The 18,501-nt window shown below is 39.3% G+C and overlaps 1 protein-coding gene across 5 annotated transcripts in view; it reads right to left on the minus strand.

The window, feature by feature from the left end:
- NDRG3 (NDRG family member 3) overlaps positions 1 to 18,501 on the minus strand; it is a 75,179-nt gene that overhangs the window by 30,454 nt on the left and 26,224 nt on the right. For 4 of the 5 annotated variants that reach the window (XM_057502972.1, XM_057502974.1, XM_057502973.1 and 1 more), the window contains exons 3-5: positions 10,777 to 10,812; positions 1,699 to 1,804; positions 452 to 572 (exon numbers count right to left, since the gene is read on the minus strand). In XM_057502972.1, the coding sequence (XP_057358955.1) occupies positions 452 to 572; positions 1,699 to 1,804; positions 10,777 to 10,812 (263 nt within the window). The remainder of the gene's footprint in view (positions 1 to 451; positions 573 to 1,698; positions 1,805 to 10,776; positions 10,813 to 18,501) is intronic. The other variant, XM_036902368.2, reaches the window with a different exon arrangement.

Raw genomic sequence — 18,501 nt, forward strand, 5'->3', positions numbered from 1 at the left:
TAATTATCTACAAAAAAAAAAAAAAAAAAAAAAAAGAGTAGGAAGGTGCTCCCAAGTGCCTAAGAGGGATCTGAGTTTGGGCCTAGGTAGTGAGAGTTTCAGGGAGGGATACAAATATGACAGATTTAAAATGGATGAGGAAGGGGACAGATAAAAGACAGTGAGAGGTGTGTGTTCCAGACACTTACGTCTTGCCACTATAGAGAGACAGGTTCCCATCTATGGAGAGCCATTCCTGGATATGGGAAAACATGCAGTTTTCCTCAACAGACTGAACATAACAGTCCTCACAGAGCAAGGAGAGAAATATGGGGTGGCTGGTTGGTAAGTATGACCTGTAGGCTGTGTTAAAATCAACTGGGAGGGGAAACACACACTACTTCTCCCTCTGGACCTCAGTTGCTTGGTCTTTTGAGTGCGTGCCTTTCAGAGATCTTGCTGGTGGCCTTACCCCGTTGGGAAAGAGGGCGCGCCTTCCTGCTGGCCTGGGGCATCCACGTGACACACAGCAAAGTGCTGAGTGATCTCCCGCATATCCTCAAAGTTAAAGAAGGCATTGAAACAGGATTTATCTGGAAGAGTAAAAACACTCATTAGCCACAGGCTCTCCATTTCTCCTCAGTTTTCATCTACTCAATCAATTCCCTATCATCATCCCCTTTCACTGTTTTTTTTTTTTTTAATTTTCCAATACTCTATACTTTACTGAAACCTGTAGGCAGGGAAAAGGTATGTGACTGTCTGATACCCTTTCACTTTTAATCACTGTTCCACTAAGTAAGGTGTCTGAACAATCTGTCTGATTCAAGCTGCCCCTTAAGGCTGAATACCAGACATCTTGACATGAAAATGACAACTAATTCTCAATTCTACCCAATGGCTACAAAGTGGAAACCAATTCTGGTGTTGCATAAAATAATCTTACATCTGTATTGCTGCCATTTCTCATGCACCTTTTCCTCCTATCCGACACAGAGATGCTGCCTTACAGACCAGGCTGGAGTGAACATCTTGGGCTGCTTACATTTATCATGTGGAGAGACTACCTCTAGGCAAAACTGCTGGAGTACAGGAAGGTTTTGCTACTTCAGTTTCTACCCTGTAAAACTGCTTAAATCACTTCTCATGCTTAAGAGGCTACAAAAGCCTCACACTAGACTGTAGCCTCAAATGCAGGCCATCTCTGAAAAGCCAGAGAAGCATGGAAGAAAACATGCATATGCATGCCAAGCCTGTGACTAGAACCATAATCTTACACTACCATCTAGAACAGTCCACTTAAAGTCACTGATGATAGGCTGGAGCAAGAATACTTTTACTAATTCATTGAACTGCTCACAACAAATTTAAGTTCAAACTCTGATTTTCTAACCTGAAATATGAAAAAATAAAAAGTATAGACTTAAAAAAAAACTGACTTCAGTTCTACTTTCTTAACCACTTTTTCATATAATCTTCAGTCCTTTAGGAGATGTGACACAAAGCAAGAGAATTCTAGCATCCCCCAAAATGCATTCTCCTGCACACTTTCCAGGGACTTTTAATCCTGCCGTTACCATGCACTGAGGAGGAATAGTTAAGACGGAGATGGGAAAGCCCATGCTCTGTCAGAATACTGAGGTTTCTTTTTTGTTTTTAATAAATATACAAAGATTAAGTACTCTAATAAAAAAGGAAGGTATAAAATCAAATACATACGATTCAGGCCAATGTCATGGTATGTTAGAATAACCGGTCTGTTTCCCTTTGGGAGGCCTCTTATAGTGACATGGACCACACCATGGGTTGTTTCTACGTCATGTTCCTGTAACAAAAGAAAGTAAGGTCTCAGCAAAGGTGGAATGGACTTCCCAGGTTGCTGAAGTTTCATAGTACCTGATTCACTGCTAGCCGGGGCAGGACACATCACTGAACTATAAGCACACCAGAGAGATGTTATACAGAATATTCTTTCTTTCTAATTCCTTCCAGAAAAACGAACAAATAAACAAGGGAAAAAATACACCTTTTCATTCACAAAGTGTCTTAAGTGAGGGTAGTCAGGGATCTACTGAGAATACATTTGCAACTGGCTGTGGAAAGGCAATCAGCAAGTTGGGTAAGGAGCAAGGTAAGACCTGGGAGAAGAAAAGTTAAGGAAGCAGAAGACATGAAGTTGCTGGGTGAAAAGCCATAGGTTTCAGAGCCTCTAATGTTCAACATGCTCATGTTCAGCCACTAGTAAGTTCAGAAGTCACCTAAGGGTGTGTCTGCCTAAAATCTCTTTACTGGGAGCTTCCCTTTTGTGTCATCCACACATTACAGGAATGGCTTTAAGCTGCATGCCTGTAGAGTGGAACCTTCTGGCCACAGCTTACTGGAGTCAGGGGCCATTGGGGCATCTGGTCCATGCTGGGTCAGCATCTTCCCTAAGGATTTGTAACTGGGACTAAGAAATTTCATCCTTGACTTGATTCTTCTCTTGAAAAGAGAAGCACACTTGGGAGCTTTCAGGAGGCATTTCTGCTGCTCTAATTCCGGGTTCTAAGGCGCATGCTCCTAAATTCTTAGACATTCTGGATTGCCTCTGGTTTAAGCTTGCCTGGGTGGGTTTGTTTTCTGTACGCCAAAGGATCCCAACCAAGGCAACCAGTAAAGATTAAGATAGAGTGAGAGCACAGCTCAGGAACTAAGCAAAGCTGGAACAAGATGCAACTGGAGCTGCTGGGACCAGAACTAAGAGTGGCTGGGTAGAAATGAAAGGGGCAGTAGAAAAGTTAACTGAAATTGATTCTAGTCCTCTTCAATGTCTCTATTTCTCAAAAATAAAAAATTACCACGCCTAGCCTAGTTAGTTTTTGACAAGTCCACACCTCAGAAAGTCTTACTGTAGTTATGACATGATTAACTCTGTCAGTAATAATCCCAGCAAAGGCAAAGGGTTTCCAACTCAATTTCCTACCTAATAATGAACTTCACCAGAGATTTGCTTTCTTCTCTGATGTGGGGCACAAGATAATTGCAGGCTTACTGAACACCAGTGTATATCAAATCATAGGCCCCAGGCTGGAGCAGATATCTCTGTCAAATGAAACCACAAGTGACTCAATATATTCCTGCTATTCTCTAATACTATTACCTCCTGTTCAAGCCTATTAAAAGGCTTGAGAAAGGAAAGTAAGAAATGAAGGAGAGAATCAGGTCTGCAAACTGTCTATGAAATAAAGTATAGGGTTTGGATGGGATGATTATAAAGAAATAAATCCCTGTTACTATATGAGCACTTCTGTTGTAGTGATGCCCAACTTATTGGGGAACCCCCTCCACCACCACCAGGTTCACTCATTAAACAGCCTAAACTCTGGGAATGAAACAGTGAACAAGAGAGATGTGATGCTTGCTCTCACAGAGATTATGTTCTGGACAAGGAGGCAGACAATAAACACAAAACAATGAACCCATAAAAATGGCTTGTGTTAAATGCTATGAAAGAAATAAACAGGATGCTGTGATAGAAAAGCAAGGAGGAAGACATTAACTCTATTAGCAGTCAAGAAAGTGCAAATTAAATTCGACGAGACATGATTTTACACATACCAAAATGGCAAAAATTTTAAAGTCAAATAATGCCAAGTACTGGCCAAGATGTAAAGAAATAAAAACTTTCATACACTGCTGTAGGTATGTAAACTGGAAAAACTACTCCAGAGAACAAATTTGGTAATTTCTAGTAAAATTAAGAGGTGTCTATACCCTATAGCAATTTTGCTTTCAGGAGTAGTCTAAAGATATTCTCAAACATGGTCACACACACAAAAAGATATACATGGAATGTACCTTGAAGCCTTATTTATAATGTCAAAAAAAAAACCCTGGAAATAGCCTAAATATTCATCATAGGAAAATTGATAAGTGAATTATGATATATTCATATAATGAAATACAGGTAAAAATGAAAGAACTAGAATTACAAGCATTAATTCATAGAGAAAATCTTGAACATAATGCTGAGTAGAAATATAGGATATGTATATACCATTTAAGTAGATTTTTATAAAAGCAACACTATACACACAGACTGTGTATGTTCACATACATATATTTAAAGTATTAAAAACCTGGAGAAGGAATGTACACTAACTTGAGGACTTTGTTTCCTTTTGAGAGGTCATAGATTCAGAAAAAGAACTCAAGTAAGACTTTGATCTCGCTCCTGTTTTATTTCTTAAGAGAAAAAAAGAGTGAGGGAGAGAGGAGAGAATCTAGCCCTGCCAGATGGGTGACACTCCAGGAGAACCCAAAGCAAAGATGTTAGGTTGTCATCCTAACAACCTAGCTGCCAATACCTTCCTTCCATCATATCCAACCTTCAGGGGAGTCTTCTTAAATATTCTGGCTTGGCCTCAGCTGTGCTCCTGACAACGGAGGGGAAAACAAGTTTACACTTTGGCCATAAGGTTAACAGGACCTCCCAAGGCCAGGAAACTGAAGATAATAGTGTTATGTGGGGTGGGGTGGGTGGGGTGGGAGATACTAAGGGGGTCAGGGAGGTTCAGGAGGATGAAAAGGGAGATCATGAGCATGGGTAAAGGAGAACACTTTAAAAGTAGATGAAGGAATAGGGCACAGTAACTACTTTGTCACCATTTCATAATCTGGATACAATTCAGGGTTAAAATTGTTGGATCCTTACAAAATTCCAACTTTTTAGGGAGATTTCAGTCCCTATTTCCCCATTATATGCCCTCAAATTGTGTAATAACCGAAGTATCAAAGGGCCAGGAGTCCTGGGCCCTCTTCATCAACCCAGTTGCCCTATTTGGAGCAACCCTTGGTGGTCAGTGTCTCAGACAGTTTCTCTTCATTTCCAAAGTAGGTAAATGTAAATGTTCTTGGCAGAATAAAAAATATCAAAAGAAAGGAGACACTCACCTCCATGTGCACTTGCAAAAATATCCTTTGTGACCCTGTGTGTGCATAGCTTGAGCAAGTCTCCATCTGGAGATGAGTTTGCAGAGACCCTGGTTACAGAGCCAATTTAACAGTCAGGCTGCGGCAGGGGCTGAGGCTGCTGCCACCTTTCTGCTTTAGTCAACTACTATCTGTTTCTCAGGCTGTTTCTCTAATTACCTCACCTCCATCCCCACATTCTAGGGGGTTTGACTACACACTGAGAGCCTGTGCTCAAAGGGCATGGCCCAAGGTAGCGTCTAACCAGCTCCGGTCACAGACCCTTCCCAGAACTCTGATTATTTACCATCTCCAAGGCTATGTACTTCTTGAACATGAGCCCTTTATTCTCCAGCTTATAAAACAAACAAACCATACTGGTCCCCTTCTTCTCCACACTGGACTGCCTCACCCTCTTATCAAAGATGTACTTTCAGAGTCTTTTTAAGAATTTAAGAGTTTAGGATATTACCATTATTTTATAATAATCAACTTTCACCTTTTTTCCAAGTCCTGTTCCTTCAGCTAAGTGCACTATCACCAGAATTACACAGGCTGACTTGTCATCTCTCTCTGAATTCAGTTAAATTTTGATCACTTTGTGCCTATTAGTACTTCTTCTTTTCCAAGGCCATTCTGAAATAGTTTAGGTAAACTTACATGACAACATACTCTTGGAAATACCAATATTCTTATTAGTATGAAACTTTATTCAGTTTCTAATAAGCAGGTTATGTATAAGCCTCAGGTAGTTTTTGTTATCATATAGGAATTTTTGTGATAATACCCCCATACTTTACCTTTGTGTAGTGGTACAAAGTTTATTTGCGTAACTTCTTTTAATTCAATAGTAAAAGAATCTGCCTCCATAATGACTTAGCCTTCTGCCTATTGTGGATTATATTTTCCTTTTTAAAGCTCTCTAATACATTTTCCCCAACTCTAGCCTCAGCCCTGTCCCCTTACCGTTTTTAGCTTAGATCAAGTGACACTGTTTCAGACATCTACATTTACATATCAACCACCCATTAACTCTCAACCTTCTCACAAATCATGCTCTTTGTCTAAAGCTTCTTTTATAATATGTCAACATAAAATCTATCCTTTCTTCCTTCAAAGCCAACTCCAACATCATCTTACATAGCTTTAGTTAACAATGAGAGAAAAAGAGTAAATGATTAACCTATACACAATATCCCAGAACACCTTCAAATCATGGACTTTGTAGGAAAGCCCAGATAGGAAGGGGTCCAAGTCTGGCCAATTCAAACATCCCACTCTCTGGCCGCAGTGAATGGTCTAGGCATGTGCGTGTGACCCACATACACATGTGACCCATGCTAAGCTGAAAAGAATTCTCTCCTGGACTTCTCCCTAGAGTTACAGATAAACATCTTCTCTGAGTGGTAAGGCTGGTAAGCTGGAAGGATTTGAGTTTGGGGCAGTTGGCAGCCATCATGTGTGCCAGAACTTGTCAGAGAAATAAGCCTGTTAGTGACAGATAAAAAGGTAACTGAGATTGAGGAAACGGGTAACACAGACCTTAGTTTTTCCTATAAGATTCTCTTTTTTCCACAAATGAGAATAAAGTCACCTATATCCTTAGAACTTAAACAGATGTCCCCTTTACACTATCCTCAAAACAGTAACAAAATCAAACCAAAAAGGGTGAGGAGGACATCTTAAGGGAAAGAACTGTGAACAAAGGCCACCAGAAAGGAAAAGAACAAAGCAGAAGTGGGATGTATACAAAGGGAAGCAGTGGAACAAGAAAGAGGCTGTAAGATGGACTGGGGCCACATTCACAGCCTTCAAGGCCAGGGCGGATGGCACGGAACCAAACAAGCTTCCTAACACTCAATGCAGCAGCCAGGTGAATCCTAGCTCTCTCTACACACCTCTTTTCTGTGGCAGGAACTTTCAGGATATGTATTTCACTTAATTCTTATTCTGTAACAATGCCCATTCACCAAGTAATCTGAAAGATTTTAAAGCTATTCAAACTCCTTTAGAAGAGGCAGGCACATACATACATTGGAACTGTGGTACTGAAAAGCAATCCTCACATCTGGGTTCTATAAATAAGTTCTCTCAAAAGCTACTGCTTTAAACAGCCAGCATGAAATTACTCAACTCTTGGCGATACTTGGATTATTCTAGGAGCAAGAAGTCTACTCTTGTGAGTTCACTCCATTATCAACTTCTTCCATGGGAATGAAATATCCTGGCAGACAGCAGCTTTTCACTCTCCATTAATATTTATTGAGTCTCTGGTGGAAGTGGAAGACAATTTGACAAGATATGCCAAAAGCCTTAAATATGCTTATTCCAAAAATCCATATAAGGAAATAATCTATAGTGTAGATAAGATTTATGCACAAAAATGTATAGCGAATTAATTATAAGCAATCTAATTTCCAAAAATAATGGAATAGTTGTCATGATATAGCCATATGAAGAAATAATAAGCAGCCATTAGAAATTTTTTATGAGCATCTTAAAATGATATGCAAATAAGACTGTATTTTAATATTAAGTCAGGAAAGGGGATACAAAATTGTACATCCAGTGTAACAATATATAAATTTAAAAATTATTTTTATAAAAATTATATATATACACACACACAGATCCCAACACTAAACGTATTAACATGGCTGTCCCTGGGTTATAGGATTATGAGGTTTTTTTCTAGCTATTTTATAATTATCTGTGCTTTCCAAATATTCATCTTTGAGCATGTACTATTTTGAGAATCAGAATATAAAAGTAAAACCTGAAAAAATATAACAAAATGCCATTTTTTCTAAGTCACAGCATTATGAGTATTCTTTATTTTTATACATTTCTGAATTTTCTAAATTTGTTTCTGATTATACACAGATAAGTGGGTTTTTTTGAAGCAATATATCATATAGACAGAGAAGTTATAGCATGTCTCAGCACTAATTCCAAACTTTTACACAGTCTCACAAAGAAAGGGAAATTAAGCTACTCTTTAGTAGATAAATGGACAATAAGCCTGCTGATTCATTGCATCAGTGAGCAGCAGACTTTTTTCCTTTCTCATCAATTCTTAACTCTAATTACCCCTTTCCTCATTGCTCTTCTATCCAACTGTAGCTGCTGTTTGCCTCAGGAGCTATACAGCAATGAAGTCACTTAGAACAATCAAAGAACCAGAAAAATGATACACTTTTAATTACATTTTCAATTATCGGGGGGAAAAAAGCACGTAGTTGATTAGTAAAGAAAACACAGAGGGAAAAGGCCATTCAGACTGAAGTTGTAAGCTTGGGTAAAGATGCAAAGATTAACTTCCTGGGGATATCATCAAAAATACCTTAAAGATTTTTTTTGAGGCAAGACAGGAGATCAGAAGGAAGCCCTGATTAAATGGCTTCAGGTAACCCCATGCCACAGTTATGCTAATGGACAATACCGATGCCAAGGCTAAATGTCTTTCCATTATTGACCAGGCTGGTTTTAGATTGGCCTGCTCTGTGTCCTGAGAATGCCCAGTGGCTTCTGGGAAGCCTCCAGGCAAAGTAGGCTGACTTCTCACATCACAGCTCCTACATCAGCCTGTCGCTAGACTCCTGACCCGGCTGTCCTTAAGTCTCCAGAACATCACAAAAGCCATCAACAAAGACAAAGAAAGGAATGGTAGAAGAACATTCGTGAGTGCCAGAAGGAGGAAAAAAGGACTTTTTTTTTCCTTAGAACAAAAAGAACATGTACATTCAAAACCAGTGACAGACAGGGGACAAACAGTAACACTTACCACCACTCTATTTGTATCAGAACTGAACTAAGTTTTATTTCATGAGGCCAGATCACGTTACTATATCAAAGCTTTATCCAAAATATCAATAATTTTTGCAGACTATTTTTTTATTAAGGTATCATAGATATACAATCTTATGAAGATTTTACATGAGCAACATTGTGGTTACTGCATTCACACATATTATCAAGTCCCCTTCCACAGTGCACTGTAGTCACTTGTCCATCAGCATAGTAAGATGCTATAGAGTCACTACTTGTTTGCCAGACTATTTTTAAACCTTAATATTAAAAAATGATTCATAATTATACTTCTAAAACTCAATTTCATTTATATCTAAGTATATTTTATGTGTGAAAAAATCCCAAAGGATATATACCAAAATATTAACATGGTGAAAAATAACAAGTGATTTTTACTTAGTTACCTTTTGGTTTTCTCCTATTTTGCAATTAGCATGTAATTTTTTATGTTCCAGTTTTTCTTTTTTTGGGAACAGGGGCACTCAACTGGGTGAAAATAAGTGTTTTCACACTTTTAGGTAGGAGTATATATACACTATTTCTGGAATTCCTCACATTGAATTTTACTGTCACACACTCTCAAATGATCTCCTTCTAGGTAAATTATATCAAATACTAACACCAATCAAGTTCAACTGGTTTAACCGAAGATCCAAACCATAACTGAAGTTAGATCAAATCAAAAACAACCAAACCCAAACTTTACTGCCACCACTTATCGAAAAATAATATGACTTCCTGTTTTCAAGTAAAGGATCTATTTAGCAAATGATTCCCTAATAGCACTAGGTTGATTGTTATAAAGTAAGAAATAGTCACACCAAGAGGTGTTTTAACACTGGAATTAAATTTGTAGCAATGCTATGAGCCTGCCTCTTCCAAAGCAAGTTTCATCTGTCCTACCAAGAAACTTTAGCTTTAAGTAAACCCAATTCCTTACATCTTAGTTCTGGACATTTGCACATGGGAAAGAACAGGCAATGGATTCAGGAAGAATGGGGTCTTTCAATCCCAATTTCACCCAATGTCATGTTATGAAATCTGATCCTCAATTTCTTCACCTGTAAAACAGGGATAACAAAAACCACCTTGTGACATTGCTCCAAGGACTGGAGATGATGGATGTTTAGTATATAAAGTAAATACCCATAAATCAGTATGATATAACTCATTTGCCTATGAGATAGAGATTAGTTCTTCCTTTTGAGGCAAAAGCTATAGAGAGATTCCACTGTACTTAACATAAAATGAGTATCTGAAAATAACTTTGCCAGAGATATACAGGTCAGCTGATTCCTAGAAGCAAGGAGTTGTTTTCCCAACACATTCCTTTCCTGCCTAGTACCCTCTGAGTCTACATCCTGTTGCTTCTGATAATCAGCTGTGACCTCTATCCCACAAGTAGAAGAGTCAGGCTGCACAGGCTTATAAGGTTCCCATTTCCATGCACTCATTCCATCTTTCCATTTCTTTCAGGGCCATTCAATAGATAAAGTAGACAGATGGAGAGCTACTCATTCATTTTACTGATTTTCAGATTGGCAGTAGAGCTACAGGAAAAGCAAACTAGGAGGAATAGTATCCTTTAAGAAAATACTAATGACTCAAGTTGAATTTTGCATTTCCAAACATAAAGCCAAGAAAAACCTTTTGTATTAGTAACAATTTCTCCTTTAGGAAAAGATTTTGTTGTTGATAAGTGTCCTTTCCAATAAGGGACCTTCCCCCACTTTCTCTGCAGTGAGGTGACAACCCTCCATTTGGCATCTGTGAACTGCACTTTCCAGTATCATTTGAGGAAGATCTTAATCACAAAGGAACAGCTCAACCTACAACCATGAAACAGGCACCTAGTGGGCAATTTTTGAACATGATAGCAAATCATTTTAAATAAACTTGATCCAATGACCAAAAGAACATGAAGGAGTCATGATCAGCTATGAAGAGAGATCCACTTCTACAAGACCACCAACATAGGGAGGGAAACACTGTAGAGATCCTGTACACAGCCCTCCTTGGTGCTTGTACAGTCCTTACCTGACAGTCAAAGTCCTGGAAGTTTCGTGTACCATTCTGTCAACAGAAGGCAGAAAACACAGTCAGTTTCCTCATGTGGCTTCCCCAAAGGCACAGCAAATTCAGTTCACAGTGAAAGCTGTGCATGTGCAGCCTCCCTGGTTCTCATTAAAACTAAAATGGTTCTCATCAAAAGGCTCCAGAGGCAGGGTGAGTTCCTAACATGTGTTAGTAAAAGGTGAGATTACTCTTGGGCGGGCTTCCTGTGAAGACAAAGGAAAGGAGCATGGTTTCCCAGTAAAGCTTCTTGCCTCCCTATCTAAGGAGGGCAGTGAGAACTTGAGGAAAGAGGGAAAAACATGGATCAGAGTCTGAAAGCACAGTCACACCCACACAAGAAGTACCTGGGAGGAAAGGAGTTGGAGGACAACCCTGAGAGGAGCGGGGGAGGAGCAGCCAGGATGGCCAGGACCTAGAATTAAACAAAGGATCAAGAAAAGAACAAAGACACAGATGGATCAGAAATGGAAGACTTGAAATTTAACAAGGAAGAATGGCAGTGTCACTGAAAGAAAAAAAAGACAAAACAGGATATCTAGTACACTGGCATATCTGTTGCCTCCCACAAAAATGGTGATAGGAAAAAAGCACAAATCACTAAATCACTTAAAAAAGTAGAACACAGTCAAAAGATCCAAGGAGAACTCATGAAGCTTCTAAAAGGAGATTATATAATAAAGTTTGATTAAAAAAAAATCAATGGCAATGACTCAGAGGCATTTTTGTAGCACTTCAGATACCAGAGTTGCAATAACATGACGTAAGAGTATAAATAGAGTAAAGAATGATGTACTTGGGAGAAAAAAAATGCTTCTGACTTGATGTTTCATAAAGTTCATAAACTTCCACTGAAAAAAACTTCTCATATCAATTCTGTCTACGATGGCTTCCAGAAGATGTGAGCTGCTAATAAGTACCTTCGCAAAAGCTGCCCCTTCAGGAAAGATCTAGACGTCTATCTGATAACCCAACAGAATACTAAACAGTCCCATACCCCTTTCAAGAAGATCCTTAGAAACAGTTCTGTACCCTACCACCCACACTGCTGGCAGGACAAAACAAGAGGTGAGAAGCACAGCTAGCTTAGTATGACAAAAAAACACCCAAGAAAAAAACTGCCCTTTTGTTTGAGAGGAACTGGTAGAATCAGCTGGGATGATCTGGAGCAGCACTATCCAATGATAGCCATTAGCCACACATGGCAATTAAAATTAAAATTAAAAATTCAGTTTCTTCGTTACATTAACCCCATTTCAAGGCTCAAAAGACAAACACTGCGAGTGGCTACTGTATTATCAGGCAGTGCATACAGAGCACATTCCATTATTTCAGAAGCTTCAACGAGAAAGCACTGTTCTGGAGACAGAAAGCTTTTGAAGGAATAAGGCTATGGATGAGCAGCCCTTGTTTCTCTAAAGTGACAGTAAAGTCCCAACAGATTACCAATCACAAAGAGACTGTAGATGACGCTGAGAAGAGGAAAGACAGTGGTAGAGACAGCTAGGCTGAAGTATTACTCCTGGCATAAAACCAAGTTCACAAAATAAGGTTTGATACAGTCACAGCATGGCAAGACAACTAAGACAACTAAGACACTGTGCAGATGGGACTGCGTAGCATATTTTCAAGGAACGCTGCTGTTGGTAAAAAGGATCAAAGTGTTCCATGGCTCCTACCAGCCTCATAAAATGCCTCAGAACTTCAGAGAAGTCACTGTGTTTAATTTCCAGTCAGACTATGAGAAGGGAGGACACTCTCATAGACCAGGGCAGATGGTTTCAGCCAGTGAGTTCCTCGTTCCTGATTCAACTTATCACCTTTCCCCAAAGACAGCACAGTGCCTGGTGTAAAGCAGGTGCTTGATACATATTTATAAAACAAATAAGCCAATGTAACAAAACTAAATAGTAAAATATTTTTGTTAAGACTACAGATCAAAAAAAAAAAAACACTACTTCCAGTTTAATAACTACACTATCAGTATAGTTATTGATAATAAAGTAGGAAAAAAAGTAGATTTTACAGTTTGACCTTAACTACATTGAAATATGCCCTAGAAAAAGGTAAGAAGAAAAATACCAAAACTTTAATAATTGCAGTTACTTCTGAACAGAGAGATTATAGGTGATTCTAATTGCCTTTATGTTTTTCTACACAAAGCATGAACTCCCCTTTGTGCAATAGAAAATGAGAAAAAAAGGATTTGGTACGGTACAAAAAATATGTTTGTAACTTACATTTTGTAATATAAGATTTAAAGATTCATTTAATCTTTTGAGGAACCATTTATAATGATATCAAAATGGACTATATTAGGGCTTCAGTCTTACAGGATTCCCAGAGGTTCCTTTAGTGATTATTTAGAAAGATTAGAGAAATTCACTCTAGTCTGACTAAAATCTTGGTCATGGAATAGAGACACAAACTCTGATGTATTTGGGAAGCAGCTGTCACTGTCTGCAGGAATTCCCCTTCCTTGTGATCATGGGATCACAGTCGTGATGCATTTTGTGAGGCCCTGAAGCTCCTGAGATGAACACAAAGGGAGAAGCCAAAATCAGGAAGAGGCAATTCTCTCCAGAAACCAAAGCTATCTCTTTGTTATAGAGAGAAACAACTAGCAATAAACAACTACATGTTCTTAATTCTATGTACACAGCTAGACTCCCAGAAAAAAGGTACTAATAATTGGACAAAGACTAATACTTGTTTTCTTGCTTTTTTTTTTTTTTTTTTTTAAAGAAATGCCAGACCCTTTTTTGGAGAATGTCTTCAGGCTTCACACATGATCATCCTGGAGAAAGGAAATGCCGTGTCTGTTTGACAATATTTGGCACCCAGAGTTTCTTAGCGGAGAATCACTAGCTGTTCCCCACCCAACTATAGTCAACGACAGCCATATTCTCTAACTCATTAAAAACTCAGTCTTACTCACTGGGTGAACTCTGGAAAGAGAAAGACTTCCCTGTGGACTTACTTGTCTCTGATATTTGAGATAGATGATACCTTCTATCAAAACTTCTAGAAGTTTCAAGTTCTGGGTGTTTTCCTTTTTCTTTCTGTTCGTGTTGAAGAAATCTTTAATTCCATGTTCAGAAAGATTCTTGCACTAAGCAGACTTAAGTAGCAGAAAGGGATTAAAGAAAAAATGTAAAATAATGTATAATTTTGGGGAAAACAGAAAAAAGAGCAAATCAAGGAAAAAGATAAATTACTGAAGGTTGTAGTCAAGACAGAAGCCAGGTAAGGGAAGTGTTTCTTGGTGAAGTCTCAGTGCCAAATACAGCAGGTAAATGAAGCAGCTCAAGAAGGTAAATTAAAAATAAATAATTCTCTCAAATACAAGTCTGGGGCATAAGCAAAAAGTAACTGAGACTAGGTCAATGAAGGAAGAAAAGTATGAAAAAGGGGGGGATAGGGAGGAAAGTTTAAAATACAAGTAATTGCTAGGGAGAAGAGATGTGGTTTCCCAACAGGAGATCTAGTCAAGAGATAAATATATAGCTTCAAAAGACAGAAAGTAACAGATAAAATGTAAAGACAAGATACGTAAGATGTTAGAACCAAGTACCAAGAAGAAAAGATCTTGGGTGAATCTACCTGCTTCTTTGAACTTGAAACAGGGTGGGACGGGCAGGCGAACTGTCTGATTCACCACTCTATTCCCAGTCCTGGCACTTAATAAATGCTATAAATATCATTTGTAGAGGTTATGAGCATCTCAAAACAGAGATACTCAAGTTGAGTAAGAAATGAATACCAAAGAAGGGTTACATGCAATTGATATGCTAGGAACTACAGTGGGGAGGAGTTGTTAATAACAGTAAGTTTTAGAAACAAGTTGACTAAAAATAAAACTGTCAAAGAGAATAAAATATGGCATTTCTGTTAAGACAATTCTTACCAACAGAAAGCGGAAAGGTGGGGAATTGTACAGAAGGGTTAGATAAGCCCAGAAAACACTTTAGCATAAAGATTGATATAATCGATTAACATAAATGAACAAATCAGTGTTTTACAATCATCAGTAAACCATTTTAAAACAGAAGTCTGTTCAAGCTAATGACCCAGAGACAAAAGAGAAAATTTCATATATATATATGTGAGTATGTGTGGTTGTGCTGGGTGTATGTGTATATATATTTTAAGAATCTGTATTATTACCTTCAAAAAATGCTAATTAAGAAACTGAGACTCCATAAAGAAACTTGTAAAGAGATCAGATACTTAGATAAAACTATCTATAATCAGATAATCATCTGCAGACTGCTGAAAAAGTACAATTTCACCTCTACCCTAACATACTATCATGCTAACGGTTATGTTCCCCTGCATTAAAAGCTCCTTGGGCACCCTGCTAAATTGTGGCTTACGCTTGGGCTCTTCCCACCATCTCCTGCTTATTTTGTAGCTGGTTGAGGCTTGGCTACTTGTTTGAGAACTCATTTCCTGCTCCAGTGCGAATTAGGGCATTTTTGACAATAGATGGGACAATCAACACTTTCAACATATTGAGAGACACCCACCCTCTAGTGCACAGTAGATGTAGCACTTCACGAATATTCATGAAGATGTCGATAAATCTGTTTTTAATTAAAAAAAAAAAAGAAAAAGAAATCTTGGCACCAACACTTTGCCTGTCTCTGCTCTCCTGCAGGTTACAAAAATGCTCATCCCTGGGATCTCCTTCCTTCTTCTAACATTCTTCCCCCTCTGCTTACGTTTCCAGTCATTAGTAGAAAGGGAAAACTAAAAAGTTAAAAAAGGGTCTATCTCACTTTCTACTTTAACAATCAACATGTAGTAAATAACTTGTTTCCATTCTCCCCACTAAATTTTTCTTCCCCTTCTTGATATTTCCTCAATTCTGCAGAAGCCAACTGTGGCCTCCTACTTATTTTCTCAAGCCTGGCCTTTGACTTTCACAAAGCTCAGCAGTACCTGAAGCAGTAGTGGGTAGAGGAGGGCAGGGAAAATGAGGCACAAACTAGTCTGCTCTCTTGCTTGTTACAAGGTCTGCTGGGTGAGGAGGTTGGAATGACCAGCTACCAGAGGCAGCAGAAGGGAGGAAGAGTCCCAGACCCCCAATCCAGGTTGAAGTCAACAGACGTGGGTTCTAGTTTTGGTTTTGCTACCTCACTAGACACTAACTTCCGACAAGTCATATAATCTCTCTGAGCATCATCTGTAAAATGGAGTTAAAAATGCCTTTAAGCTACTTGTTCCACAAGAGGTTGGGAGACTTAATATTTTTGGAAATGCTCTGAAAATAGTTAAGTGCTATTTAAAAGAAAAATCATTTCTGCTCCTCAAAACAAAGACAAGTGCCAGCAGTTGCTTCTTTTCATTACTGGAGCCAAAAGAAGCATGACAAAATTACCCATTTCTTCACAATTCTGAGCCGACAAAATCATAGGCATACTAAAATTACACAGGAGAAGTACCAACAATGACAAGAGACAAGTTAACATAAGCCTCAGTTAAAGCTATTTTGAGAATGCTTACTTACAGCCATCTCAGGACAAACTTCTCCCTAACTGACTGAAATCTGGACTTTCTTTAGCTCCCTGAAGCCTGGAAGGATACAGCAATGTCTTTGGCTAAGAGTTTATCTATGAGAAGAATGGATAGAGAGATGAAGCGAAATACTACACATCTTAAAGAGACAGGGCAAGCCATGGAGGTGATGCCAAAACATCTATGGGGTCCACATAGTGGAAAGGCCTCAGGTTTTAGAGTAGGAAAGACCTGGGTTTCAGTGCTGGCTCTGCCATTTACCAACTGGACAAGCCAGTCTTTCAGTCAGATTTTCATCTGGTGAGTGAGGAATACTACCTACTTCAAAGGTCTACTCTGATGCTTACTAGTAGAGAGAAGGTATGCGGAGCACCTGGCACATAAAAGATACTGAATAAATAACAGCAGAATAGGAAAAAAAAAACAAAACCCTCCCCTAAAACAAAAAAAGCTCAAGACATCTACTCCTATTCAAATCTGGAGGCTTATATCCTAGAGCAGTGGTTCTCAGCCAGGGACACTGCTCTCAGGGACACTGACAGTGTCTAGAAACACTTTTGGTTGTTATGACTGGGGGCCCTAGCATCTAGCAGGTGGAAGCCGAGGATGCTGCTGAACACCCTGCAAAATACACAGCACAGGGCCCACAGCAACTACCCAGCCCCGACATTAACAGGGCCAAGACTCAATCTGAATAAGGTACTTCACCTTTCTTAGCTTCAACAATATGGGAATAACTGACCTGTGCTCCCTACATCACCAGGCTGCCAGGAGGAACAAATGAAGTGACTGGTGAGAAGCATTATCATCATCATCATGCCTTTCATAATGTATGCAGAAGCACCCACTTGCAGGGCAAAGCCACAATCACTGATGCACTGGGATGGGGCAGGGGATGGGGGCGAGTGGGGGATAAACTCCTTGTTTGTGTAGCCACCATCCAAAGGGGGGGCGTTTCTTGCCAATCTACTTCTATATAGCTTGGCTGGAGCAGGCTCTCAGGAACAGTGATGGCAAAGGGGCACTTCTCAGGGAGAGAGATGGAGCATGGGAAGTGGGTAAAAACAGCACAGGCATATCAAAGAGGAGCTAACAGACATTAGGAAGTGAGACACTGTTTGGTGTCTTAGCATGCTTGGTTGGGCTGCTTGAGTGGCATAAACAACAGAAATGTATTTTCTCACAGTTCTGGGAGCTGGAAGTCCAAGATCAAGATTACAGAAGTATTTGGTTTCGGTAAAGAGCTCTCTTCCTCTTGGGATGGCTGCCATCTTTCTGTTCCCTCATGTGACACGGCCGGGGGAGAGAGACAAAGAGCACTCTCACTCTGTCTCTGTCTCTCTCTTCCTCTTCTTATAAGGCCACCAATCCTACTGGATTAGGGCCCCACCCTTATGACCTCATTTAACCTTAATCCCCTCTTACAGGCTCTATCTCCAGTACAGTCACCTGAGGTTAGGGCTTCAACATATAAATAGGAGGTAGGCACAATTCTGTCCACAGCATTTATGCATACATCACACACAGACAAGGAATCACTGTAGCTTCAGAAAGGAGGACCCAAACATTAATTTGATACTTCTCTATGGTCACATTCACGAACCTTTCCTTTTCCAGATGCCTTATCTATGAGATAATCAGTCAACTAACTCCGGCACCTCTTTCATGCAGGTGCATCCTCAGAGGTCACAGAAATGTCCTTTTATTTGCACTCCAGTCCTCAAATATATGACACTCATCAGGGCATGAGTTTTCCAAACCAGTTAATCAGAATCACTTTAGGCATGGTTCTCAATGTAGGGAGTTCACAAAAAAGTCCAAACATACAGCACACCAATTCAATCAGATTCTTTGAAGGTAGGACCTAAGCATCAGTAATTTTTTAATCTTCCCAAGTAATTCCAGTAAGCAGTCAAATCTGAGGGTCATTGATCACAGGGGCGTGTGTGTCCTGTCACCTCCCCTCAGATTCCAATCTAGTTGGCCCAGAATAGGACCCAGGAATCTGTATTTTTAAGGCAAATACCCAGCTGATTCTGCTATCAGCCAAGTTCAGGATAGATTACTATTTCCTGAAGTTAACTTGCCTGGCTAACTCCTACCTGCCTGGAACACTTCATTTCTGTGGCTATACACAAGCTTTACAGATGCAGACTTCCTTTCCTTCAT

The sequence above is a fragment of the Manis pentadactyla genome, chromosome 5 (genome assembly GCF_030020395.1).
Source record: "Manis pentadactyla isolate mManPen7 chromosome 5, mManPen7.hap1, whole genome shotgun sequence".
In the NCBI taxonomy this organism is placed as follows: domain Eukaryota; kingdom Metazoa; phylum Chordata; class Mammalia; order Pholidota; family Manidae; genus Manis; species Manis pentadactyla.